At 45.8% G+C, this 27,168-nt stretch overlaps 1 protein-coding gene across 1 annotated transcript; it reads left to right on the top strand.

The window, feature by feature from the left end:
- The first annotated feature begins 1,801 nt into the window (after positions 1–1,801).
- Positions 1,802–25,691, top strand: TMEM53 (transmembrane protein 53). Its single transcript, XM_006839688.1, is given in 4 exon segments — positions 1,802–1,862; positions 20,358–20,479; positions 24,994–25,651; positions 25,654–25,691. Coding segments are annotated over 4 exon segments (879 nt in total).
- Positions 25,692–27,168: the final 1,477 nt, after the last annotated feature.

Here is a 27,168-nt window from a genome sequence, read left to right as displayed (position 1 = left end):
AAAAAAAAATACAGAGTGGAACTGTCTTAGAGGGTTTCTAAGGCTTTATGGATAAAAACTGCCACATCTTTCTCCTGTGAAGCAGCTGGTGGGTTGGAACCACCAACCTTTTGGTCACCTGTCAAATGTTTGACTACTGTGCCACCAGGGCTCCTTCTCCAAGCCTTAGGCCAAATCCTTTTCCATGACTGCAACAATTTCCTAACTGATCTTCCTTTTCCCAATCCATTCTCTGCACTGATTCTTTCTAAAACACAAATAAGAACCTTACTCTTCTGATTAAAACCCTGCAATGACTTCCTATAACTTCCAAGATAATCTTAAGCCCTTAGACTCCTCATAGGTGTAAAATGCACTGCAAAATTTTACCAGGGGTAAGATCTATTACGGAGCACGGTGACTCTGTACTATGGACACGGACTGGACTATGAATCCCAAGGTTGACTGTTAAAGCCCACCAGCAGTTCTGTGGGGGATAGTTGAAGTTATCTGCTCCCACAAAGAGTTACAGTCTTGGAAACAATACACAGCATCTCTGAGTTGGAACTGACTCAAAGGCACTTAACAAGATCTACTATACACAAGTCCAAAGTTGAGCCTGGCATTAAAGACCCTCCCAGATCTGGACCTAATTATTCTTCCAAGATTGCTCTCATACTAGTCTCTCCTCTGGTCAGAAACCGCCTCATGCATTGTCTGGCACTCATTCTTCATTTCCCCCTCTTTGAGCTCCTGCAAGTTCTTTTCGCTTCAAATCTCTACAAGTCTTTCACAGTCTAGCCTAAAAGTCATCCATGCTACCATGAATACCTCTTCTCCTCAGTTGTAAAATCCTTAGGGCCTAGTCTTTGTCTTTATCTTTGACACAGAATTGGCTCAGGCATATTTCTCCTGCTCCAGTTAAGACTTACAGAAACCAGGCCAAAATCTTACTATTTCACTTCAAACCCAAGAAATATTACTTAGGTGTGGCGCTGTGGGTTAATGCGCTAGACTGCAGGGTCGGTTTGAACCGCAATGTCGGCGGTTCAAACTCACCAGCTGTTCCTCAGAAACCCTATACAGGGTCACTAGAAGTCGGGACCGTGATAGGTGCTCAGTAAATATTGGTTAAATATGTTCATAAATACAAGTTATACTCAGTAGCTTTTTGGTGTTCCCAATGAAAACAATTATTTTCTCCCCCACCCCTATTAACAGGCCAAACGCTACAGTCTCCTCATTCTTTGGGTCGCCCTCTCTCCCCGTTCCAGGCAAAATATGCCTACATAATTCTGGGTGGAGGGTGAGGTAGCACGCGCCTTCTAAGCCGTTTTGGACGTTTTTCTACCTCCAACCCTTGGAACTGCGGCTTTGAGTAGGATGGTAAATATGGCTAGAGCAAATGGCACTACAGCCCACCTGTAGGATATATCACGACTCCGTCGAGAGACTCCCCATTGCCAGAATACACTAACTCTTCTTCAGCCCCTCTTGCCTACACCGTAGGGTGGGGGCTCTACGTGACCGGCGTCCTGACTGACCAATACCTGATCCAAGTCAAGCGAATCAGCCAATGGCTGCGGGCCAGGGAGTTAGAGTGGGGCGGGGCATGGCTGCTAGGGCAGAGTTAGCCGCGTGCCGCGAGAAGCTCTGAGACTCGGTGGTTGCTAAGGCGGGAGGTCACAGAGCGCAGCTCACGGATTGGGCGGTGCCGGAGGAGGTGGGCAGCAATTGGGCGACTCCTGGGGTGGTGCCCGGGTGAGGCGCGGGCGAGCGACTGGAGTTCCGGCAGGAGGTCCGTAGGGCCGGCGCTTTCACCATGGCCTCAGCTGAGCTGGACTACACCATCGAGATCCCGGATAAGCCATGCCGGAGCCGGGGTATGGAACGTGGACTGGGTCCAGTCCTGGGGAGGTGACCTACGAGCCTGTGCGTCGCGGACGCAGCTACGGCCCCGCCCCTTGGCGGCCCTGCCATTTCATGGTCCGCCCCCTTAGAGGGTCTCTGGGTTCTAGAGTCCGCGCGACTCCTTGGACCACGCCCCTTTGAAAGCCCCGCCCCCCCAGAGCGCTCTATTTTTCCAATTTCCACCCTTTTTGTAGCGTCAGCCGCTCGATTGGGTTAGTTTTCTGCCCTTTTAGTGTAGGGTTCTCAGGGTCCTTCGTGATTCCATTGCCTAGGGGTTGGACTTCCCACTTTGTAGCTTATCTTAGGCTTTGTGGTTGTGTTTGGAGGGGTCCCACCAGTTATTTTCCCTAAGGCGCGGGGTCTTCATGATTGCCCTCACAGAAGCCTCGGATCCAGTCCCTTAGCCCTCTCTCCTCCCATCCTCCACTCCTTGGCAGCGATTAACTGAAAAGTCCCAACAGTCAGGTAGAGGTCGGTTCAAATCTTGACTCCTCCCTTTAGTAGCTAGATGACCTTTACTTATAGTAAACTACCCGCTCCTAACTTCAGGACCTTTAATTGCACCATAATAATAATAATAACCACGCTCAGGGGGTTTCTGGGTACACAACTAATATTATTTTGTGTAAAGTACCTAGCACAATGCCTTATGTGAGTTCGGTAATTGGCATTTAGATTAGCATTATTTTTGCCCCACAGCCATATTAAAGAAAGACGTATGGGAATCCCACAAAATTGTTGGTTGTTGTAGTGGTGGCCCCCACTCATGGCAACCTTATGTGAAAGAGTAGAATACCACCCCTTCACAATCGTTGAGATGTTTGAGCCATTGTTGCAGCTGTATTGTGAAAATCCATTTCATGGAGGGTTTCTCATGTTTTTGTTGACCCCTAGCCAACATGAAATCCTGGTATGGCATTATAGGATAAGCTCTGGACTGCTAACTGCAATATGGGCAATTCAAATCCACCAGCCACTCCTCAGAAACCCTATACATCATGACTATGAATCTGAACCTATTCCAAGGCACTTAACAACAACAACCATGCATGGAGTCCTGGTGTGGTGCTGTAGGATCAGCACTGGACTGCTCACCATAATGTTGGTGGTTCAAACCCACGAGCTGCTTCTTGGGTTTGGCTTCTTGGACTGGCTGTGAGTCAGAAATGACTCGATGGCACTTAACAACAACACTACCATACATGATGCCCTTCTCTTATGATTGGTTCTTTCTAATGACATGTCCAAAGGAAGCAAGTCAAAGTCTCGCCATCCTCATATCTAAGGGACATTCTGGCAGTTGTTTGTTCTTCTAGTTCATGGTGTATATTCAATATACCGCAATCCCAAATTCAGTTATGGCAATGCTTTGATTTTCCTTGTCCGACTTTTGCTTGCATTTTGAAGCTGTTGAAAATACCATGGTTTGTTCAGATTCACTTAGTCATCAGAGTGACATCTTTGCTTTTTAATACTTAAAATACTTAATACTTTAAAGAAGTCATTTGCAGGAAATTTCCTCAGTGGATTGAAACTCCAAAACACCCACTGCCATCAAGTCGATTCTTACTCATTAGCAACCCTATAGGATCAAGTAGAACTGCCCCATAGAGTTTCCAAGACTCTTAAGTCTTTACTGGATGGAGTACATTGACACATCTTTGTCCCACAGAGCAGTTGGTGAGTTTGAACTGTCAACCTTTCTGTTAGCAGCTGAGTACTTTAGCCACTGTGCCACCAGGGCTCCTCTTCAAAAAAATTCTTTTTTGTTGCATGCCATGGAGTAGGTCCTGACTCATAGTGACCCTATATAGGGGTTCCAAGGAGCTGCTAGTGGGTTTGAACTGCTGACCTGTTGTTTGCAGTCCAGTGCTGATCCTATAGTACCACACCAGGTTTACTAGAAACCATCTCACTGGGGGGTCTTCCTATTTTTCTCTGACCTTCTACCTTACCAAACATGATATCCTTCTCCAGCAACTGGTCCCTCCTGACAATATGTCTGAAGTATGAGAGACGAAGTTTGACCATCCTGGCCTCTAAGGAGCACTCTGGCTGTACTTCTTCCAACACAGATCTGTTGGTTCTTTTGGCAGCCCATAGCACTTTCAGTATTCTCCTCTAACATCGTAACTCAAAAGCATCAATTCTCCTATGGTCTTCCTTATTCACTATCTAGCTTTCGCAACTGCATTTCTCCCATATTTGAAAATGTAGACTCCCAGAGTGAAGCTGTAAGTTGACAGAGAAGCGAGCAGCTGCTGCTGGCATGTCACTTAGTTGCTGAGGTCATTCAAACTTCTGGGCTTTGTGGGGCTGACCACGGCTCAGGATCCTCCTGTTGGGGATTCCACTGGGCTTTGTGGGGCTGACCACGGCCCAGGATCCTCCTGTTGGGGATTCCACCAGCCAGTACCTATAGCTGTGCATGGCATGTGGAGGGTAGTCTGTTTTGGCCTTTCCTGAAGCCTGTCCCCAGACTCCCAGTTTCCAACTCTGTTCTCATTCCCTGTATGAAGGTCCTTTTCTAGAGGGAAGGGGACACAGGCAATTCGATATTACCCTGTTGGTGTAGTGCTTTTGAGGGGTTTGCTCACTCTTTCTGGGGTTTGGCAGGGATGATGGGCCTAGTTCATCTGCTCAGCTCAGTGGAATCACATGACAGCACTGTGGGCCCGAAATGGCCCTGCCCCTTCTGGCCAGAGAATGGTCATCCAAGTCCCGCCTCAAGTCCCTCTGCAGCTTCCTGGCAAGCCTTCTTAAAGGCACCATATTGTGCTCATGTCTAGTAAACATTTTTTAAAGTAATTCAAAGAATTAATAGAGATGGGACTGTGGGACTGGAACAAGGGGCTTGCTCTTAGAATGAAAAGAACGTCTTAAGGGGATCATAGAGAAGAGAAGTGACTGGTTTTTGCTCCTCAGACTTTAGGGTGAGCCTGCTCTATTGCTAGGCACTGACTGAGGTCAAAGAAGTGTGGACATTCTCTTAACTCTGGGGAAGCTTTCACTGTACCTGAAAACAGTCCTGAATGGGCTGGACTTCTTCTGGGCCCCAGTGGTTTGGGAGCCTTCCTGTTCAGGCCTGAGTGGGGCCTGAAACTTTGGGAAGGCTGACAGATAAATGGTGAGCAGCAGAAAATGCAGAAGTCAGGGCTCTTGAGGAGGCTGGTGTGGCACTGTAGGATCAGCAGTGGACTGTGAACTACAAGGTCCGCAGTTCAAACACACCAGCTGTTCCTCAGAAACGCTATATAGGGTAGCTATGATTCGGAACTGACTTGACAACAACTTAACAATAACAACAAAGAGAGGAGGCAGAGTGGCCTTAGGGAGCCCGGCCTGGCAGGAAGTTGTGGTGTCCATCGGGAGTGAGGACTAAGATGAAAACCTGAAGAACTGTTAAGCCAGAGTCCTCAAAAGCCTAGGGAAGAGTCAAGTGTTTTTAATTGGTAACATTTCAGTAGAAGATTTTTATTTATTTTTATACCATGGTTCTTTTACCCATCAACACACCTTTTCTAAGTGTCTACTCAGTACCAGGCTTGGTGCTAGGTTCAGGATTTGAGATCCAGTTCTGGTCGGCCCTTCTCAGGCCTCCTTTTCTCTGAGTCTTTGTGGTGTTTACACTGCTGACCATGTCCTATCCACATACTAGGCCCACCAGGCCCTCCTTTCATTATTGTATGAATTCTCAAAACCACCTTATGAATAGGAAGGTGATGTATTTAGCCCAGAATTACTTTAGATTTCAACTCGGGAGCCTCATACCGAAACTTGTGCATGCAAGAGTTTCAGTTGTCATTAGATAAAAGGGTGTGTCAAAAAGTACTATTTAACAAAAATGTTAAAATGCAAAGCTATTGTTTCTTGACACATCCTTCATCTAGGACTATATAGTTCTCAAGATGGTGTTTCCATCTCTCTAACCCTTTCCTGGGAGTCCTGCTTTGGTGCTGTGGGTTAATGTGCTGGACTGCAAAGTCCGTTTGAACCATAAGGTCGGGAGTTCAAGGTTACCAGGCACTACTTGGAAACCCTATACAGGGTCGCTATGGGTCGGAACCAACTCGACAGCACTTAGCGATAACAACAACAACTCTTCCCTGAAGAATTCTACACTTTTTGATTTATACCGTGTCAAAATGGCAGTTTTGGCATCTTTGAGGAACTCAGATTTCATTCTTTTAAAATTTTTTTGAATTTGAGGAACAAAAAGAAGTCTGAAGGGGCAAGATCAAGGCTGTAGGGTGAATGGTGTAAGGTTTCCTAATGAAATTCTCTTAGGATAGTCCTTGCTACCCTCATAGAATAAGCAAATGCAATGTTGTGATGGAGAAAAATTCCTTGACTCAACTTTCCTGGACTTTTTCTCACCACTACAATTCTCAGTTCTTTTACAACTTTTTCCTAATAATATTCTGTGATCGTCCTTTGAGAAAATTTATCAAGACTATCCCTTGGGAATCTCAAAAAATATTCGCCATAACCTTCTGAGCTGATCTCTCTGTCTTGAATTCATTGCCAACCTCCTTAAAACACTTGATCCATCTAAAACTTGTTATTTCTGGGGTTGTTGTTACTGTTGTTAGGTGTTATTGAATTGGTACCGACTTATGCATTACAAAACGAAGCACTGTCCTGTCCTGTGCACCCTCACAATTGTTTTTAAGCTTGAGCCCGTTGCTGCTGCCACTGTGCCTATACATCTCTTTGGGGTTCTTCTACTTTTTCACCAGGGACTGGTCCCTCATGATAATGTCTAAAGTATGAAAGACGAAGTCTCACCATACTGGCTTTTAAGGAGCATTCCGGTTGTACTTCTTCCAACACAGATTTGTTTGCAAGCAAGGTTATGTCAGTTGAATATCCCAGGTTGTTAATGAGTCTTCCTCCAATCCTAATGCCATGCTCTTCTTCATATAATCAAGTTTTTTGGATTATTTTCTGAGTGTACAGATTGAATATAAGTTTGCTGAAAGAATACAACCCTGGCGCATACCTTTTCTAATTTTAAACCATTCCGTGTTCCCTTGTTCTGTTAGAACTACTGCCTCTTGGTCTATGTACAGGCTCCTCATGAGCACAATTAAATATTCTGGGATATTCATTCTCTGCAATGTTGTCTATAGCTTGTCATGAGCCACACAATTGAAAGCCTTGCATAGTCTATAAAGCACAGGTAACCATCTTTCTGGTATACTCTACTTTCACTGAAGATCCATTTGACATCAGCAATGATATCCCTTGTTCCACATTCTGGTCTGAATCCGGCTTGAATCTCTGGCAGTTCCCTATCAATGTACTGTTGCAGGAAACTTTGAATTGTCAGTAAAATTTTACTTGCATGTGATAATGATATTGTCCTATGATTTCTGCGTTCTGTTGGGTCACCTCTCTTTGGAATGGGCACAAATATGGATCTCTTCTACTCCAGATTTCTTGGCATACATGAGTGAGTGCCTCCAGTGCTGCATCAGTTTGTTGAAAGATTTCAGTTTATATTCTATCAGTTTTTGGAGCTTTTTTTTTTTTTTTGCCAGTATCTTCAGTGCATATTGGACTTCTTTCTTCAATAACATTGGCTCTTGAAATGGTTGAACATTGACCATTTCTTTTTGGTACAGGGACTCTCTGTACCAAAGATAAAAGGAATTTATCTTTTGATACTTTCTGCATCATTAAATATTTTGCCCATAGAATCCTTCAGTATTTCAAGTATTCAGTATTGAGATTGGAATTTTTTTCTTCAACTCTTTCAGCTTGAGAAATGTTTTGTTTTTTTCCCCCCTAACTCTAGGTCTTTGCACATTTCATTATAATACTTGACTTTGTCTTTTTAAGCTGCCCTTTGAAATGCTATATCTGATAGAATTCCCATAAACTAGTTGTAAAGCTTTAATGATTTGGGAAGATGTTCACTTGAATTTTGCTAAAATACTGATTGATAATAGCTCCAGTTCGAAAAAAATAAATTTCTTTTCATGCCATGCAAAGTATATCTATATCTATCTATCTATATTGTTTTTTGTTGTTTTTAGCACACCCTAATGAGATGATCCAGGGTCGCTATGGGTCGGAACCAACTCAATGGCACTTAACAACAACAGCAAGGAGACTATAGGAGCTCTGGTAGCGTAGTGGTTACAAATCGGGCTGCGAACCTTAAGGTCAGCAGGTTGAAACTACTAGCTGTTCCGTGAGAGAAAGATGAGGCTTTCTGCTCCCATAAAGATTTATAGCTTCAGAAACCCTGTACAGGGTCTCTATGAGTCAGAAGTGATGCCACAGCACATAACCACCAACCACCAATGAGACTGTGGAGTCCTGGTGTGGCGCTGTGGGTTAATGTGTCAGACTGCAAAGCTGTTTGAACTGCAAGGTTGGTTGTTCAAGCTCACCAGCCGCTCCTTGGAAACCCTTACAGGGTTGCTATGGGTCAGAATTGACTTGATGGCACTTAACAACAATGAGACTATGACTAATGTATTCCTGAGAGAATCTGTCTGCAGCCCACCATCCACACATTATAGAGATAAGTTTAAATAGACTTTGTTTGGAATAAACCTGTGCATATAAGAACGGAATCCATGTAGCAATATTTTTTGACCTACACATGTAGTGGTGCCTAAATACAATTCTGTTTTAAGGAAATAGTTAAGGGTAGACATAAAAAAAAAATGGGTGTCTATTAAAGTATCTTCGTTACAGCAAAGATTTGAAACAACGTCATGTTCAATAATGGGAGATTAGTCACCATAAATTATGAAACATGCTACAGCTGCTCTGCAGCCACTACAAATGATGGTATAGAAATAAGTAAACTGACAGGGAAAGATGTTCACAATATATTGCTAAACGGAAGAAAGCAGATTACAAAACAGTATGGTTCCAATTTTATTAGATATGCATTTTGTGCTGCTTCTACAGTGAATATGTATTGCTTGTGATAATAATAACTTTGATTTATTGAACTCTTATTTTGTGCCAGATACCATGCTAAGTCCTCTATTAGTCCCTCTAAATAGTCATTATTTTATTTCATTCTTTGCATTATTACCCCCATTTCACAGAATGTTGTTGTTGTTAAGTGCTGACAAGTCGGTTCCGACCCATAGTGACCCCGTATAGGGTTTCCAAGGAGCAGCTGGTGAGCTTGAACCACCGACAGTGCAGTTCAAATGACTTTGCAGTCTGACGCATTAGCCCACAGCCCCACACCAGGACCAGGACTTATCTATTTCACAGATAAGGAAATTGAAACTAAGAGAATTTGCCCAAGGTCTGTTTTCATGACTATTAAGTGGCAGACCTGGAGATTTTTGGTTTTTTTTTCCAAACGTGCTAGAGATTTGAACCCAGATATGATTTTATACATCATGTACTCTTAGAGAGACTATGCTGTTTTTCTTTACTGTTCTTTCAAAAAGGAAATAAATAAATGTAAATTAAAAAAAAAAATAATTTAGTTGAAATATAAGAACTGTGAGACTGTTCTGGAGATAGTGGGAGATTAAAGATCTTTTTGTTCTTTGAATTTTTTAAAAAGAAAATAAGTTCTTGGTCTTTTGATTCTGCAAATGAAAAAGCACATATTATATCACAGACCCATCCTTGCCTGTCAGCCTTCCCTTTGTCTTCCCCATGTGCCCCTGGGATATGCACAATCTAATTTACGCTTCAGCTTTATGACTTGAACTGTTGTACAATATACGTATCTGTAATTCTTGTTGTATTATTAGTGTCAGTGTTGTTTTCTGAGAACTTCTCGAGGACAGGGAAAGTGTGAGATTAAATTGCTTTGCGGTATGGCCAGTAGTACCCAGAGAGTATCAGTTGAAGAGTCCTTCTGCACCGGACAGCCACGGCCTCTTAGACTGCTCAACTGCCTTTGACTCTGTTGACCACTCCCTATTATGAGTGTTTTATTGTTGTCAAAATAATACAACACATTTTCAGATTTTATCATTTTTACACATACAATTCAGTGACATCAATTGCATCACCCTATTTGGTGTGGCGCTGTGGGCTAATGCATTAGACTGCAAAGTCGTTTGAACTGCAAGGTCGGTGGTTCAAGCTCAACAGCTGCTCCTTGGAAACCCTATACAGGGTCACTATGGGTTGGAATCCACTTGACAGCACTTAACAACAACAACAACGGCATTTTTTAAAGTAACTTTCCAAATCTACAAAAGTAATACTGATCCATTGTATAAAATGGGTAAAATAAAAATAAATTGTCCCCTTCCCAGAGATAATAGCTACTAATATTCTGGTGTCTTTTGTCTATGCATAACATATATGTGTGTGTGTGTGTGTTTAGATAAAAAGTATATATTCTCTTGTACATACTGTTTTGCAACTTGTTTTTTCACTTAGTGTATTATTTTAAATAATAGCATTCTTGAGATGGGAAGCACAGTGGTTCTGTAGGATAAGCACTGGACTGTGAATCACAAGGTAAGTGGTTCAAGCCCACCAGCTGCACCATGGGAGAAAGATGAGGCTTTCTGTTTCTGCACAGATTTGCAGCCTCAGAGACCCTGAATGGGGTCACTGCGAGTCGAATTGACTTGAAGACACTTAACAACCACAACAGATTGTGGTGCAGTGAATTACTTAGCACGGCCCTTCTAGTCATAATTTCTGTAACTCCCACCAACTGACTGTGTGGGATAATGCAAATTAGGCTCTGGAGCAAGAAAATGGAGTGCCTTCAGGCAGGAGACTTGCTCCAGAGTGACGGGCGCCTCTGCGCACTTGACAAAGCCAGCTTCTCCACCTGCTACGTTGAGCTTCTTTGGGCAGGAGGCTTCTTGGTAGAGTGGGGTATGTAAAATTTGCCTGAGCAGGGCAGAGGCTGAGGATCCGAGAGGCTTGCCTGAGGGCACAGCTGAGAAGCAGCTCTCCTGACTGAAGAACTATAATCTGAGTCATTTTTGATCCGAAACTGTAACCTGTTACTTGCCTAATAAACTCATAATCGTGAGTATTGTCTTTGAGTTCTGTGTGGCCATTGCAACAAACTATGAGGGATAGCTGTCAAAATTGGTAAAAAGTTTGGTGAGAGGAGGTCTGTCTGACCTCTACTTCATAAGAATCAGCCTTGGGTTGGGCAATTGATGCTGTAATAATTCTTCTTTCTCCTTGTGAGCTCAGATGTCTCTGCCATGCCATTTTTGCTGATATGACTCATCTATCATAAAATTCACCTTAAAGCATACAACTCAGCCATTTTTAGTACATTTACAGAGTTATCCAACCATTATTGTTGTTGTTAAGTGCTGTTGAGTCCGTTCCAACTCAAAGCAACCTTGTATAGGGTTTCTGAGGAGCAGCTGGTGGGTTTGAACTGCTGACTTTGTGGTTAGGAGTCCAGTATTTATCCTACAGTGCCATACCAGGACCCCATGCAATCATTACTGATAATTCCACAACATTTTCATCATCCCCAAAAGGATCTGTACCCCCAACTCTTAGCAACCATTAATCTATTTTCTGTCTTCATGGATTTGCCTATTCTAGGCATGTCGTTTAAATGGAATCATATTTGTCTGGCTTCTTTCACTTAGCATAATCTTTTCAAGGTTCGTCTAGGTTGTACTATGTGTCAGTACTTCCTTTTTATGGCCAGAGGACATTCTGTTTATGAATATATAACATTTTATTATCCATTTACTGGTTGTGTAAATAGATTATTTCCAGTTTGGGGCTATGATGAATAAAACTATGAAATTCATGTACAAGTTTCTGTATACATGTATTTTTCAGTTCTCTCACTGTTGGAACTGGTGGGTCATATGGTGACTCTATGTTTAATTTATGGGGGAACTGCCAAATTGTTTTAAAAATTGCTACACCATTTTACATTTCCACTAGGAAGGTAGGTTCCACTAGGTTCTTGTTTCTCCACATCTTCACTAACACTTGTAATTGCTATCCTACTGTGTAAAATGGTATCTCATTGTGGTTCATGTCAGGCATCTTTTCATGTGCTTGTGGCCATTTGTATATTCTTGGAGAAATGTCTATTCAAATCCTTTGCCTGTTTTTTGTTGTTGTTGCTGTTGAGAATATTTATATATAGCAAAACATAAAGCAATTCAACAGTTTCTGCAGTTATAATTTGGTGACATTGATGACATTCTTCGAATTGTACAACATTCACACCCTCTTTCTGAGTTATTTGTCCCCCCATTAACAAATACTACCCTCTAAAGCTCCTGTCTGATCTTTGTAATTGCTGCTTGAAAGAGCATAATGCTTAAGACAGACAGTTTTTACTAGTTAAGCTAATCTTCTGTTTGGTTTTAAAATTTAAGGGAATATTTTTGGTTTAAGGTTTAAAGATTATTTCAGGGCAATAATTTCAGGGATTCATCCACTCTCCTTGACTTCAGAAAGTGTGGAGTCCATGAGAATTTGAAATTCTGTTTTGCGTTTTCATCCTTTTGATCCCGATTCTTTTGCCTATTTTAAAATTAGATTGTCTTTTCATTGCTGAGTTGCATGACTTTTAAATATATCCTGAACATAAATCCTTTATCATATATATGATAAGTAGTTATATTCTTCCATTCTGTAGATAGTCTTCACTTTCTTCATGATGTCCCTTTTAAAATTATTTATTTTAAATGAATAGTTGAAAATTTGGTGAAGTCCAATTTGTTTTCTTTAGTTGCTTGTGCTTTTGGTGCCACATCTAAGAAACTGTTGCTTAATCCAAGTCATGCAGATTTACATTCAGGTCTCTGACCCACTTAATGTATTATAGACTGTTTCCATGTGATTAAACATTTTTTTACCTTAGAAGCGGAATGATTAGATCAAAGAGTGTGTGCTTTTGAGCTTTTGATACACGTTTCAGAATCTCCCTTACAACTTGTCTTCTCCCTACTGTTCTCACTCAGGCCTTTGCCACGTCTTGCCTTGAGTGCCACTGTAGCCTTTGAACTGCTCCTAATGGGCACCTCAGTGCAGAGTCCTAAGTATAGTGGCATAGTGCTGGTGGATGCTGTGACGCTACCGAGGAGAGGCATTTGACTGGTGACCAGGTGTGGGGGGTAACTAGGGTTAGGGAGCACATTGAGGAAGGAGAGCTTTCTGGAAGTGCACAGTGAACTGAGCTGGCAGGTACGACAGCAACCCTTGGGCCTGGCAGTAAGGAGCACGTGCAGGGACTTGGAGCGCAGGGACTTGGAGGGAGACATGCTTCAGAGAGTGGATGCTGGCTCTGTCGCTCCCTGGCTGTGTATTTTTGGGGAGAGGGATGCAACCTTTCTGAGCTTCAGTTTTCTTATCTGTAAAATGGGCATGGTAATAGTACTTAATCCTTAGGGTGGTTGCAGAACCAAGGCAGCATATGTTGTGGTTCTGACTGGATTGGCTAGTCCCCGAGGAGAAGCAGATAGAAGAGGTTAGGGTTGGCTCTGCTGATGTGCAGGAGGCAGCCGAGTGTACAGGTTTGAAGCTGAGGTGATGGTGATTTGGTTAGAACTGGGGACTTGGTTTTTATTCCTCAAGGAGCCAATATAGAATGAAAATGAGAAGGCTGAGTGTGGAGCCTAGAAGACCGGGAAGAGGAAGGTGGCGGGAGAGGAGCCGGAAGATAATGAGTGGAGGTGGCCTGAGCAGCACAGTGCATCATGTTATTGTGAAGTCCTGTAGACTCGGTTCCGACCCATAGCAACCCCGTGTAGGGGTTCCAAGGAGCAGTTGCTGAGCTTGAACCACCGACCTTACAGTCCAGCGCATTAACCCCCAGCGCCACACGGAATCTACATGGCATCCAGTCCCAGGGTTTGGAGAAGGGAGTAGCTACACTGTGAAAGGCTGAGAGGTAGGTCAAGTGTGACGAGTACTGCAAAGAATTCTTCTAGTAGGTGACTTTGGTCAGAGTAGTCTGGGTGGCTGGGGTAGGGCTAGGAGCCAGATTGCAGAAGTTTGGGGAGGAAATGAAAGCCAGCTGGGGAGGTGGTTACAGGCTTGTGTTCAGACGACTTGGGTTTGGATTTCAGCTTCAGATTTGTTCGAAATCACACAATGTAGTCATTGTGATCTTGAACATTCCTGTGCCTAAGTTTTTTATCTGTAAAATGAGAATGACAATGAGTGGAAGTTATTGTGAAGATTGAATGATAAGTGATTAGAATAGTGTCAGACACTTATTGCTATTTGCTGCTAACTCTTTTAGCTGTTGTTATTATTCTTGGTGATGGGACAAAGGGGGAGGAGGAGCAGCTGGAAGGAGATGTGGGAGCTAGAGAGGTTTGTAGTGGTTTAGTAACAAGGCGGATTTGATTGCATACCCAGTGCGGTGGGCCAGGGTAATGGTAAATTTTGGAGTAGGGTGGGCAGTTGAGCCAGGTGTCAGAGTCTTTAGTGGGTGAGCGGCAGCAGCTAGAAGGTCGGAGGATGTCATCCGAGGGGGAGCAAAATATAGTCAGTGGGTTGAGCATGGGAAGAGCAGGGGTTTTATAAGAGAAGACAGGAATTCTGATCTGGATGTGGCAATAAATAACAATAGCTATAACAGTTATTTTTATTACCCTGGAAAGGGCAATGGGGAACAAGAAGAATGCCAGCTCTTTCTCCTTGGGTCCATCCTTCACTCTGTAGCCATGTGTTCATTCACTCGGCACCTGTCTCCTGACTGTGCCAGCCGTAGCTACTGGGGATGCTCTGATAAACACGTGGGGGACATTCCTGCCCTCACGGAGCTGACAGACAAAGAGGGGAAACCAGGCATTAAACAAATAGCTGTGCAGGTCATGAATCAGTACAGACTGGATCGCGTTGCTCCCCTATTTCAGAATCTTTATTCGCTCCCCACTGACTCTTAAGTGTGGCTCAAGGGGCCCTGATGGTGCAGTGGGTTAAGTGTTTAGCTGCTGATGGTCCAAATCCACCAGCCGACCGGTCCTCGGGAGAAAGGCCCATCTGTTTCCATGAAGATTTACCGCCTTGGAAACCTGGAGCAGTCTTACTCTGTCCTGGAATGTTGCTGTAAGTTGGAATCGGCTCGCTGGCAGTGGTTTGTTTGATAAATGTGACTCTGCAAGTTCAGACCCCAGTCCCATTCTTGGCAGCTCTCTTGACCACCACTTCTCCCAGGGCTGCCTAAATGAACCATCTCCATAGTCCTTACCCCTACCCCTGCTGTCTGTCCACCTGTCTGGCAGGCTTCTGTGAGCCTTCAAGCTTCAACACAAGCGGTGTCTTTCGTTGAGAGCTCTTTTCAGTCACCATGACTTTCTACTATGTTCCCAAGACAACTTAGATTCTCCTGCATTACAGATTTCATAGAGGTAATCATAAGGGGCAGGGTGGTTCCAGTGGGGAGACCCTTCTGACCCAGGCTCCAAGTTAGGAGTGGGCATGCTGTGTAGGGCACTGGGAGGGGACTTTGTCAGGGGATGGGGAGATGCTCTTCGTAGGCAGTGCTCCTTGTGGCTTGAAGGAATGCCTCAAGAGCCTATCTGAGCTTTATGGGAAGCTTGGGTTTTAGGAGTAGGCAGCATGTCCAGGGTGCCAGTACTGTGAGAGTTTCTTGTTGGAGATTTACAACAGGTAGAGAGTCGTTCCTACCTGAATTGGTGAAGCCAAGGGTGCCAGCAAAACATGTGGTGGAGCAAGCTTTAGTCTCTAGCAAAATGGAGTTCTGAATCCCAGCTGTGGGAGGAGGGCAGTTGTGAGGCCCAACCAAAGCTGTCTGAACCTCCCACAGTTAGGAAAGAATTATCACTGGTTGGGGGCTGGCCTCTCTGACTGCCCTCTCTCTATCTGTGATAAATCCCAAAACTTCAGTGGTGGTGCTGCTGCTGCTGATGGGGTGGTATATGCTCAGGCTGCTGCCCAGTGGCAAGGGTGGTCTCCACGGGGCAGCGTCTCAGAAATCCAGTTGATTCCCACCCATGAGGTGGCCTAAACCGGAGCTTCTCAGTAGAGTTGCAAGATGGAGCTGGGGCCCCAGTGAGGCCAAGACAAGGCCTCCCTACTAGGAAGAAAGGCAAGTGCAAGACAAGAGCTGCCCAGGCAGAGGACTGGGGACACCACATGGAGAAAGGCAGGCGAGAATATTAATAGCAGCTGGGGTTAAAGCTGTGGAACTGCCTCCCTCCTCAGAGGCTGATGCTGTTTCAGCAGAGGCTGGGAGGACCCGCAGGCCTCTGCCAGGGACTGAGGCAATCGGGGGCTTCCGCTCCAGCCTGAGATCCCAGCGGGTGCGGGCAGTTAATCTCCGAAGGCCAGAGTCACCACTACTAGAGAGCAGGAACATTGAACTTTTCAATCACATTAATTTCCACAGGAAATTGTTGTCTTCCTTTTGTCCAAAGGTTAGTGATTTATATTTACCATCCTCTTAACTAGCCTGGAAATTTACTGTTGCCAGGTCACCACCGGCATCCATAAATCTCAGGGTGGCAGCTATGCATAGCCAAGTGGCTTGGTCCTTGGAAGGGGGGACATGATGGCCCTTTCAGGAGGGCAGCTAACTATCTGCAAACAGTCCCTGCACAGAAGTCCCCTGGAGCAGGTGGGCACTCACTGCCCAGGGGAAATGAGATGAGGCCTGTTCAGCATGGATGCAGGGAGGCCTCTTCACAAGCAGCCGTGGGGGAAGCACCTGGGATTGTGCCTCTTGGCATCTCACTGAAGGAGATTCACTGCCAGTGTAGACTAGGGCCTGTGGCTTAGAAGGTGTTCAGATAGCTTAGGAGTGGGGAGAAGGGGTCAGATTCTCAGTTCTACACTATATGTGTGACCTTAGGAAATTCCTTTAACCTCTCTGTGCCTGTTTCCTCATCTGTAATACTATGGTTAATGGGCTGTAATAATAGGTTAATGGGCTGGACTGCAAAGTTGGTTTGAACTGCAAGGTCAGTGGTTCAAGTTCACCAGCCGCTCCTTGGAAACCCTATACAGGGTTGCTATGGGTCAGAACCGACTCAATGGCACTTAACAACAACAACAATAATAGTACTAAACTTCAGTATTGAAAAACCCAGCAAGTCACATCTGACTCATGGAGGCCCCAGGTGTCAGAGTAGAACTGTGCTCCTTGGGGTTGTCAGTGACTGATTTTTCTTAAATAGATATTCCTTCTATGCGTGTATTAACTATCTGTGCTATCCAAGGACTCATCTATACTGTGGGTGTAAAGTGCCCTGGGCTTGGTTCTGACTCATAACCACCCTATATATATAGGGTTTCCGAGGAGTGGCTTTAGTGCATATCCTATAGCACCTTACCAGGACTCCATCAATAAATAGGGACAATAATTAGCATAAGGAGTCCTGATGTGGCACTGTGGGTTAATGCACTGGACTATAAGGTTGGTTTGAACTTCAAGGTTGGTGGTTCAAGCTCACGAGCCACTGTGAGTAGGGCTGCTAACCTCAAGGTCAGCAATTTGAAACTACCAGCCGTTCCACCAGAGAAAGATGAGGCTTTCTGCTCCCATAAAGATATACAGCCTTGGAAACCCTGTGCAGGGTCTCCGTGAGTTGGAACTGGGCCGCTGTGAGTTGGAATTGACTCCATGGCACGTAACCAACCACCAACCAATCATTATTCTGTGATAGAACAGGGTGGGTGTGTTGGTACAGGCCAGAGTCCATTTACCCCACCCCCTGCTTACTCTGTGCTATTTCACCTTGTAAAACCTCTTCCATATACTCATGAAATTAGAACAGAGTTGGCAACTTTTTCTGTAAATGACCATTATATACAAGGGTAAACCAATGCTACTAATGTTCCAGTTAATATATATAATGGTTTATTCCAGACAAGATGTGTTTAAACATGTTATCTGTGATCAGTGAATGACTATAGACAAGTTCTCTCAGCAATATACTGGTCTGAATCTCATTAGGGTGCCTTCAAAAAAAAAGGTCCAATCAAAACAGTAACTTCCAAGGGAATCACCTGGACCACTGGAATTCAAGGCAGCTCAGAAGGTTATGGCAACTGTGTTTTGGTTCTTCCAAGGGTAATCTTGATAGATTTTCTCCAAAGACACAGGATGATCACGGGGGTATTATGAAGAAGTTTTAAGAAAATTAAACACTGTATTCATTGGTGACACAAAGGCTAGAAAAGATTTTTCCTTCACAACAATGTACCTGCTTATTATTTGAGGCTAGGAAGGGCTGTCCTATGAGAATTTTGTTGGGAAACCTTATCCCATCTGTCTTACATCCCTGCTCTTGCCCTTTCAGGCTTGTTTTTATTCCACAAATTCAGCGTTTCAAAGGAATATGATTCAAGGAATATGATTTGAGTCTCTTGAGGATGCCAACAATGCCATTTTGACATAGTATAAATCTAAGAGTGCAGAATTCTTTGGGGAGGGCTTAGAGAGATGGAAATACCACCCTGAGGATATGCTGAGAAACAATAACTTTACGTTTTTATATATTTTTGTTTAATAAAGCTTTCTATGATGTGGCAATACCTTTTGACATCATATTTAGACTTAGCAAATGATACAGTCTCCATTACCAGCACCCAATTCTGCCTTTTTTAAAAAAATTATTGTATATTGATTGAATTACAGAGCAGATCATTAGTTTTACATTGAACAAATCTGACACTTGGTTTCATCTCAGTGATTGCAGTCCTGTGATAGAACATCACTCATTTCATGTCCTTTGTTTCTTTCTGTTCTCATACCGCCTCTTTTCCAGCCCTTCTGGATTTTGTCCTGAGGCAAATGCTGACCTTTTGATCTCAAATGGGTGACCGTTCTATGGTATACCTCACTAGTATTGCCCCCCATATATTCCTCTCTATTGTTTTGCTGAAAATTGAGCCAGCCACTGGGGTGACATCAGTTCCAGACCTGAAGGTTGGCCAAGGGCCATAGTCTTGGGGTTCTACTAGTCTCTATCTGACCAGTAAGCCTGGCCTTTTTTTATAATTTTGAGTTTTGTTCCACATTTTCTCCCACTCTTATCCAGGACCTTCTAATGTGATCCATTTCAGAGCAGTTGTTAGTGATAGCCAGGCACCCTATAGCTGTTCTGGTCTTAGGGTCACGGAGACTGATATTCACATGGTCCCTTAGTCTATTAGACTAGTTGTTTCCAAGGTCTTAAATTTTCATCACTCTTCCTTATTCTGGATAGGGAGAAACCAGTAGTTGCACCTTAGATAGCCACTCATGAGCTTTTAAGATCCCAGTCTCTGTTAACCAAAGTAGGAGTTAGAACATTACCTTTGTGGTCTATGTTATGCCAATTGACCATGGTGTCCTCCAAGATTCCAGCAACTCATTCCCTCAAGGTGTTTGATAATGCCTAAGAACTTTTCATAATCTTGACCCTGGAAACCTGGTGTGGCTCTTTAGGATAAGCACTGGACTGCCAACCACAAGGTCAGAGGTTGCAACCCACCAACCACCTGTCAGGAACCCTATACCGGGTTGCTATGGGTCAGAACTGACTCAACAGCAGTTAACAACAACAACCTTCTCCACTACATTCATGGGTATGTTTGTAGCAAAGGTAAATACCCATGTACAGATATCCTCTGTCAAACCTTTATTTATTTGTGGATGTACTTCCACTTTCCCTCTGTTCAGCTTGTGTATCTATCCATGTATGTACCCATACATCACTGTTATTCCAGGGTTGTATGTATAACAGAATTTACCTCTGTTCCCTTTAACTCTTGCACTCTTCCTTGTGTCTTCTGCTCCTCCTGTCTGTCATCTGCCAACCTTTCTCTTCCACCCTGTTGCTTTAATGTGAAAGTAGCCATAGACAGTATGGAACTAAATGAGCATGGCTGTGTTCCAGTAAAATTTTACTTCTGAACACTCACATCTGAATCTAATACAATGTTCACGTATCACAAAATATTACTCTTCTTTTGACTTTTAAAAAACATCGTAAAATGCAAAACCATAGCTTGCAGGCCTTATAGAAACTGACAGTTGGTTCGATTTTGGCCCATGGGTGATAGTTTGCTGACCTCTAGATTGTTGTTGTTGAGTGCTGTCAAGTCAGTCCTTACTCTTAGTGACCCTGTATAGGGTTTCCAAGGAGTGGCTGGTAAGCTTGAACCATCGACCCTGTGGTTCAAGCTGACTTTGCAGTCCAGCGCATTAACCTCAGCACCACACCAGAATTCCTAGATTAGATCCCTAGATTAGAAGGGGGGATTGCATGGAGGTAATTCACTTCTCACCTGGGTTATATTTTTGAGCCACTAAAGGTGCCCTCATGTGGGTTTTCCCAGTCACCTCCGAGTGCCTTCTGAGAGGTCTGCAGAAAGCCAGTGGGGCACGACAGAGAAGGAGCCCTGTGGGAACCTGGGGTACAGGGATTGGCAGGATAGGATGCCTGGGCCTGGCACTGGGCTAGTTCTCTGCCTGTGGGGAGTGGTATGGTGCTGACTCTGGATTGGCCAGTGACCCCTACTCCAGTTTAATTGTTGACAGCCCGCCTCTTGTGTTTCAGAGAGCAGTCCAGAGGGAGGGAGGAAGGAGGCGGGGACTCGACAGCCTGTGGTGATTCTCTTGGGCTGGGGTGGCTGCACGGACAAGAACCTTGCCAAGTACAGCGCCATATACCATAAGAGGGTGAGTACTATAGGTATGCGAGTACCTTGTCACCTGTGGCTGCTCAGAGGGGAACTGAGATTTTGGCTGTCATTTGCTCTCATGCAGCCAAGGCTGACCACCCATGTGACAGGTCTGGGAATGGTACCAAGATCAACCTATGGGAAAGACAATGAACCATACCCCATGTTTGCTGCCAGTTCTGGCCTGGCTCCTTCAGCCCTCTGACCTGCTTCCCTTCCTTCTGCCCTGCACCTTTGGTGGGCAGCCCAGCCTTGCTCTGCTCCCTTGTTATAGAGGCCCTGGGTGATGCTTCTCTGGACAGCAGGAGCCTGGGCTGGGTGTGCTGGGATTTTCTCCTCTGACCAGGTGAGTTTCTGTTTTTAAGGTCCATCCTGACACCTTCCACATTCTCCAGTTCAGGTGACCCAGGCTTGAGGTGTTCATGCTTCGCCTCTAGCTCTATCAAGACTTGGATGTAAAAGTGGTGGTCATTGGAGGGGCTGCTGAGGAGGGCTTGGTGCTCTTTTCAGATCTTTGTTTTCTGATTTGGCCCTTCCCTCCTCAGCCCAGATCTTTCCAAAGCAGTTTCTAGTGGCCACCAGTGCAGACACAGCCTTGGACTGAGGAGGAGTGGGAGTCATCTGGGAGAAAGCCAGGTGATGCCTGGCAGTGCCGTCACCCTAACCCCCTCAGTCTCCCTCGTGCCACTGACCCATGCCCGCACTTTATCTGAGGTGTGTAATGGACCTGCAGTGGAAGTGGGGTTGTGAGGAAAACATTCTGAATGTGAAGCCTCCCTCCAACCAACAAAACCTCTGCTGTCACCTTTTCCAGGCTGCCTTATTCTGCAGATGGTTTCAGCTATCCTGACTTCCACCCACTGAGCTGGGCTTGTTTGTCTGATCTCTTCATCAGACTAAGATCCGTGAGGCGGGACAGAGGACTAGCAGTAGTTGTGTGTGGCTAGAACAGAGAATGAGAGAAAAGGCAAGGGTTAAGAGATGAGGTTAGGGGTTTTGGGATTAAGCAGGGATGTGGTTTTAGGTCTATGCTTTCGAGAGCCCCTCCATGCAGAGTGGGCCGAGGATCAGAAGGGCCATGACCTGAAGGAGGGAAGTGAGTTAGGAGGGGTTGCTGTGGCCCAGTACGGAATGTGGCTGGGACCTTAGGACTGGTGGTACAAGCCAAGGGAAGTTGATGGACTGAGGAGGGAGAGATTGGGTGTGGGACTGAGGGGTAGGGGAAGGGGTCCAAGATAATGCCAGGCTCTGACTGGGGCAGTTCTGAGAGAGGTTGTTTGTGATAGAGAGCACAAGAAGAAAAGCCTAAGGCTGTGGGGTAGAGGCGATTCACCAGAGAGAGTGGAGAGGAAGGAGAAGAGTGGAGGATAAAGAGGGGTCCCACTGATAAAAGGAGATGTACAAAGATAGACCAGAAACCCAGGAGAGCGTGACAGACTTCACAGAGAGAGAGTCTTTGAGAAATGGGCCATTTTGGAGGGAGAGAGTGAAGATATTATCAGAGCAGAAGACCCAAAGGAGAAGGTGACGGAGTCAGATCTCAGGGACGGCAGGGGACTCAAGGGTTTCAGGACTGCAGGAGGATTAGACTTGGAGAGGACTGTCCTCCATGTAGAATGGCTGTGCAGAAAAATACTGTAAGTCAAAACTCCAAATGCTTTATTATTTAAAAGAAAATAAAAGTTTCATAGTGCATGACTTAGGGACTCCCTTTATTTATGCCTGAGAAGGTGCTGTGGATCAGCACTGGACTGCGAACCACAGGGTGGGCAGTTCAAACCCTCGAAAACCCTGTAAAGGATTGTTATGAGTCAGAACCCACACGACGGCACTTAACCACAATTAACAACAATATATCCTTTCAGAGTCCTGGTGTGGCGCTGTGGGTTAATGCGCTGGATCCCAAGGTTGGTTTGAACCGCAGGATTGGCAGTTCATGCTCACCAGCTGCTCTTCAGAAACCCTGTACAGGGTCGCTATGAATCGGAACCAACTTGACGGCACTTAACAACAAATATATCCTTTCAGCTCTTTTTCTCTCTCTGTATTTTGTATTGTGCTTTTTTCAGACCATGATTTCCATTTTCCCAGCTTAATACATTGTCATTTCATCAGGCTTCCTGTCTATACACAAATTTGTACTTGTCCCCAAAGTGTCTTTAACAGCTGATATGACCACACACCAAGATCCAATCCAGACCACACGTTGCCTCTAGTTATTTCGTTCCTTAAGGAAACCAAACCCGCTGCCACTGAGTCTATTCTGACTCTTTGTGACCTTACAGAACAGGGATTCTCAAGATTGAATCTGCAGGGAAGCAGTCAGCCTTTCTTCCTGATACTGGGTCATTCAAGAGCCTGGCTTACAGTGGGTTACCACAGACCATTTCAAGGCCAGTGTGACCCTGAATGCTGCTGGAAGGCAAGGAAGAAGGGCACTGAGAGGCATTGGTTAGATTTGACTGGTAGGGAGAGTGTGACTGACCTTGGTTAGAGCAATGCCAGGAGTCGAGCAGGGGATGAAGTGGAGAGTGTGAGTGTCAAAATTACTTCCGGAAGTTTGTCTAGGAAGACAGGGAGGCATGTAGTTGTAAGAGAGCATAGTGTAAAGGCTGAACTTTTTGGTGAGACTTGTTAGAGCAGGACTCTACAGGAGAGTAGGGAATGGAGGACCTTGTCCAGAGATGGAGAGGTGGTTGGCTTAGGGGTTTGGGAAAGAGACTGGGATCTGATGTGCATCAAAAGCGGGGCCCTTGACACAGGGACTTCCAGGAGTAGCTGACTGTACTGTACTGGGGAGGTGGCAGCAGAGATGCCCAATCCCATGAGATGTAGGGAAGCTTGTTGCATGCTTGCCCATTCATGGGGAGTGCTAGGTCCTGTGTGTGCAGAGGAGGGCTGTCCATGCCCTCATAGATGGCACGTTCACAGGAACTGCTGGGTTGTTGTGTGCCAACAAGCAGCTCTGTATGTGATTGCTCCTGGGAGGGCTCACTGTCCACACTCACAGGGAGGACTGTGTGTGTGCTCTGGTGGTAGGAGGTGTATTTGTACACTTGGCGAAGGCCAGTGGATCTGTGCACTGAGGAAGTATCATGTGTCCACATACTGACAGGCATTGCTGCAGATATGTAAGCTCGGTAATACTGTGTAATTCTGATAAACTCAGGAAGTGGCTGCATGTTTGTATGTGAAGCTATGTGAACACGTCACAGACCTCAGGTTCATGCAACATACAAGTGTGTACCTGCCAGTGCTTCGTGTGCTCGTGAGTGTGTGTGTTTCTGTGCCCTCATGGATGGTGCAGGTGTGTGCTCATGGGTGGTAGGTACTGTATGTGTCTGCACCTGTGTCACGTGAGGTGGGCGGCTTTTGTTTAATTCCAGGAGTGCTGTGTGCAATGTATTGTGCGTGTGTGGGCCATGCTGTGTGTACGCTGGAGGGGGAGTGTGAGAAGACATCGCTCATCCTTCCAGGAATGGTGCTTTATGGCCTCCCCTATCCCATAGCACTTTGTGACACTGCCCAGAGTTCAGGGCTAGGTGGCCTCGGCCACCCGAAGGGATGTCCCCGGAATGATGCTTAGATACTCCATACTCCAGGGCAATTTCTACTTCTGCCGCTCATTACTGCTGCTATTGGCTGGGAATTTCTTTTGTGTTAAGTGCTGTTTGGGGCATTTGAAATCAAATTTTCATTTAATTTTCACCCAAACCATGAGTGTTACCCCAATTTACTGATGGGGAAATTGAGATTCTGAAAGGTGATGTATAGTGGCTTTGCCCAACTCAGACTCCCCTGACAAACAGCCCTTTGTCTCTGGAACCAATAAATGAAAGCACTCACCAGGGTGACTTTGGCTCCCTTTCTGACAGGTTAAAAGGGGACCTGAATGGGGAGCCTTTAGGGTGCAGAAGTCTGGAAGAGTTTGGGCCCAAATTTTAGAGTTTGAAGAGCAACAGCATGTACTATGGTTGGAATTTCAGGGCAAGTGGGAGGAGTGATGTCAGGCCTTGGAACCAGACAGACTTGGCTGTTAGGCTCCTGAGCCAGAGTGTGGACTCTGTAACTGACCAGTCACAGTTGTGATGCGGGTCTGGCTCCAAAGTGACTGCCGGTGTTCAGAGTTGGGACCTGTATCTACTTGTAGGGAAAGTACAGAGCAGAGTCACTGCAGAAGGGTTAGCCAAGCAGAGGTGTCTTCTATGTGTAAGTGTTGGGCAGATGAGGTTGGAAGTCTGGAGAGACTCCCTAGGCCCTCTGGTGGAGGTGACAGAGAGCGAACCAGAGTAAGGAGACTTCTTTTGGTGGGCATGCTCTGGGCTTCAGGCCACAAATAGCTTCCCAGGTTGAGATGATGTTCTCAAAACAGGCCTTGGCTGTTGCCTTCCTTTCCTGGGAGGCACCTGTATCTGAGTGGTGGCTGTAGCCAGGCTGGAGTAGGGCCTGGAGCACTGTGGGCTTTGTGACCTTAGCTCATAAGGACCGACCAGGCCTCTCTCCTCTCTCCAGGGCTGCATCGTGATCCGATACACAGCCCCATGGCACATGGTCTTCTTCTCCGAGTCCCTGGGCATCCCTTCACTTCGTGTTTTGGCCCAGAAGCTGCTTGAGCTACTCTTTGATTACGAGATTGAAAAGGAGCCTCTGCTCTTCCATGTCTTCAGCAATGCCGGGGTCATGCTGTACCGCTACATGCTGGAGCTCCTGCTTACCCATCGACGCTTCTGCCACCTGCGTGTGGTGGGCACCATCTTCGACAGTGGTCCTGGTGATAGCAACTTGGTGGGGGCTCTGCGGGCCCTGGCGGCCATCCTGGAGCATCGGCCTGCCGTGCTGCGCCTGCTGCTCCTAGCGGCCTTCGCCCTGGTGGCAGTCCTGTTCCACATCTTGCTCGCTCCACTCACTGCCCTTTTCCACACCCACTTCTATGACAGGCTCCAGGACTCAGCCTCTCGCTGGCCTGAGCTCTATCTCTACTCAAGGGCTGATGAGGTGGTCCTGGCCAGGGACGTGGAACGCATGGTGGAGGCCCGCCAGGCACACCAGGTCCTGGTGCGCTCTGTGGACTTTGTGTCATCTGCACATGTCAGCCATCTTCGTGACTATCCGACATACTACACAAGTCTCTGTGTCAACTTCATGCGCAGCTGCATGCACTGCTGAGGTCCTGCCCACACCTCCCCTCTACTCCAGAAATAAATGCCTGACAGTGGCCCACAGCCAACAACGTGGGGCCCTCTTCTGCTTCATGACCCTCTGGTCCACTGGGACTGTGTGGTCCCCCAAGTAGGACATTCCAATGGGCCTCTGTCCTGGTGGTTTGCCTACCTACCCCAGGATCCTAAAGGGGTGAAATACCTGGGCAGGTCTGTGAGAACCTTGCCATTGGTTGCATTTCAACATGAGCAAGTCAGGCTGCTGGTCGCTGTGGAGTTAGGCCAGTAAGGGCTATCAAAGTGGGGAGGGTTGACAGGGAGTCTAAGGTGATTTTTGATTCTTTGAATGAAAGGTGAGTTTTGTGGGTGGTTTCAGAGTGTAAGGTCAGGCTAGGAGTAGTGGCTGCATTTGATCTGTGCTTCAAGGCTCCAGAAAGGCCAGGCATTCCTATGGGTCTTGTGGTAGCTGAGAGACTTCTCTGATGTCATAGCCAGGGAGTCTGAGGTAGAATCCAGGTGAGAAGCTGAGGTTGTAGCAGTGAGGGGCCTGCCCCAGTCCATCTATCTTTGCTAGGAAGTCACTGTGTCCAGAAAGTTGCAAACTGTGTGCATATTGGGCAGATGGAGAGGAGAGCAGGAAGGCAGCAGTGCTGTGACAGGAGCCGGGGCAGTTGAACTCATGAACCCCTATAGACCAGCCCAGGTTAAGGGACCGTTTGGCTGAAACAAACTCCATCTCCTTGGGGGAGACTCACCTGGATACCCTGAAGGTAGGAGGGAGGAGTGGCTTCAGCCTTATAGCTCCGTATCATCTGTCATTCTACAAGTTACTGCTGCACACAGCTGGAACATAGTTAACAAAGCAAAAAACAAGTTGACTGCAACTTGTAGTAACCCTACAGAATAGTTTCTGAGACTGTAAATTTTTATGGGAGCAGCCAGCCTCATTTTCTCCTGCAGAGCAGCTGCTGGGCTTGTGAACAGTCCGATGCTTAATCCATTGTGCCACTGGGGCTCCTTGCTGTTAATTGACATCGAGTTGGTTCCCGACTCATTGTGACCCTGTATAGGGTTTCTGAGGAGCTCCTTGGAACATAGACATTCAGTAAATACTTGAAGGAGCTTACTGTGGTGAAGGGAGTTGGTGACAGGGTTGGGCTTTTGAGTTTAGCAGGCAGTGAAGGAGATGGCTAGAAAAGCTCTGGGTTAGGGTGGGACCTGACCAGATATGCTCAGAGGCCCACATAGCCAAGTCCTATCTGCCTCAGTCTCTGAAGTCCCTCATACTGCTGTAGCCAATTCAGATGTAGGTGACTGCACTCCTAACCACGGCCAACAGGTGGCAGTGCCGCCTGTGCCATGACAGCTCCAGGATTCCCACAGCAAGACTTCATGGAATGCCCTCACTGTGGGTTAATGTCCCCTATTAGAGAGCATATGGCCCCCAGGGTGGGCGTAACCAGCCATCAAGGACCTACTGAGTCCATCCTAGGGAAAGGAGCATTGACATAAAGGGAACCAGCCTGAT

This window comes from Chrysochloris asiatica, unplaced genomic scaffold, assembly GCF_000296735.1.
Source record: "Chrysochloris asiatica unplaced genomic scaffold, ChrAsi1.0 scaffold00026, whole genome shotgun sequence".
Classification (NCBI taxonomy): domain Eukaryota; kingdom Metazoa; phylum Chordata; class Mammalia; order Afrosoricida; family Chrysochloridae; genus Chrysochloris; species Chrysochloris asiatica.
The sequence above is the reverse complement of the archived record's forward strand: the minus strand, read 5'-3'. Positions and strand labels throughout refer to the sequence as shown.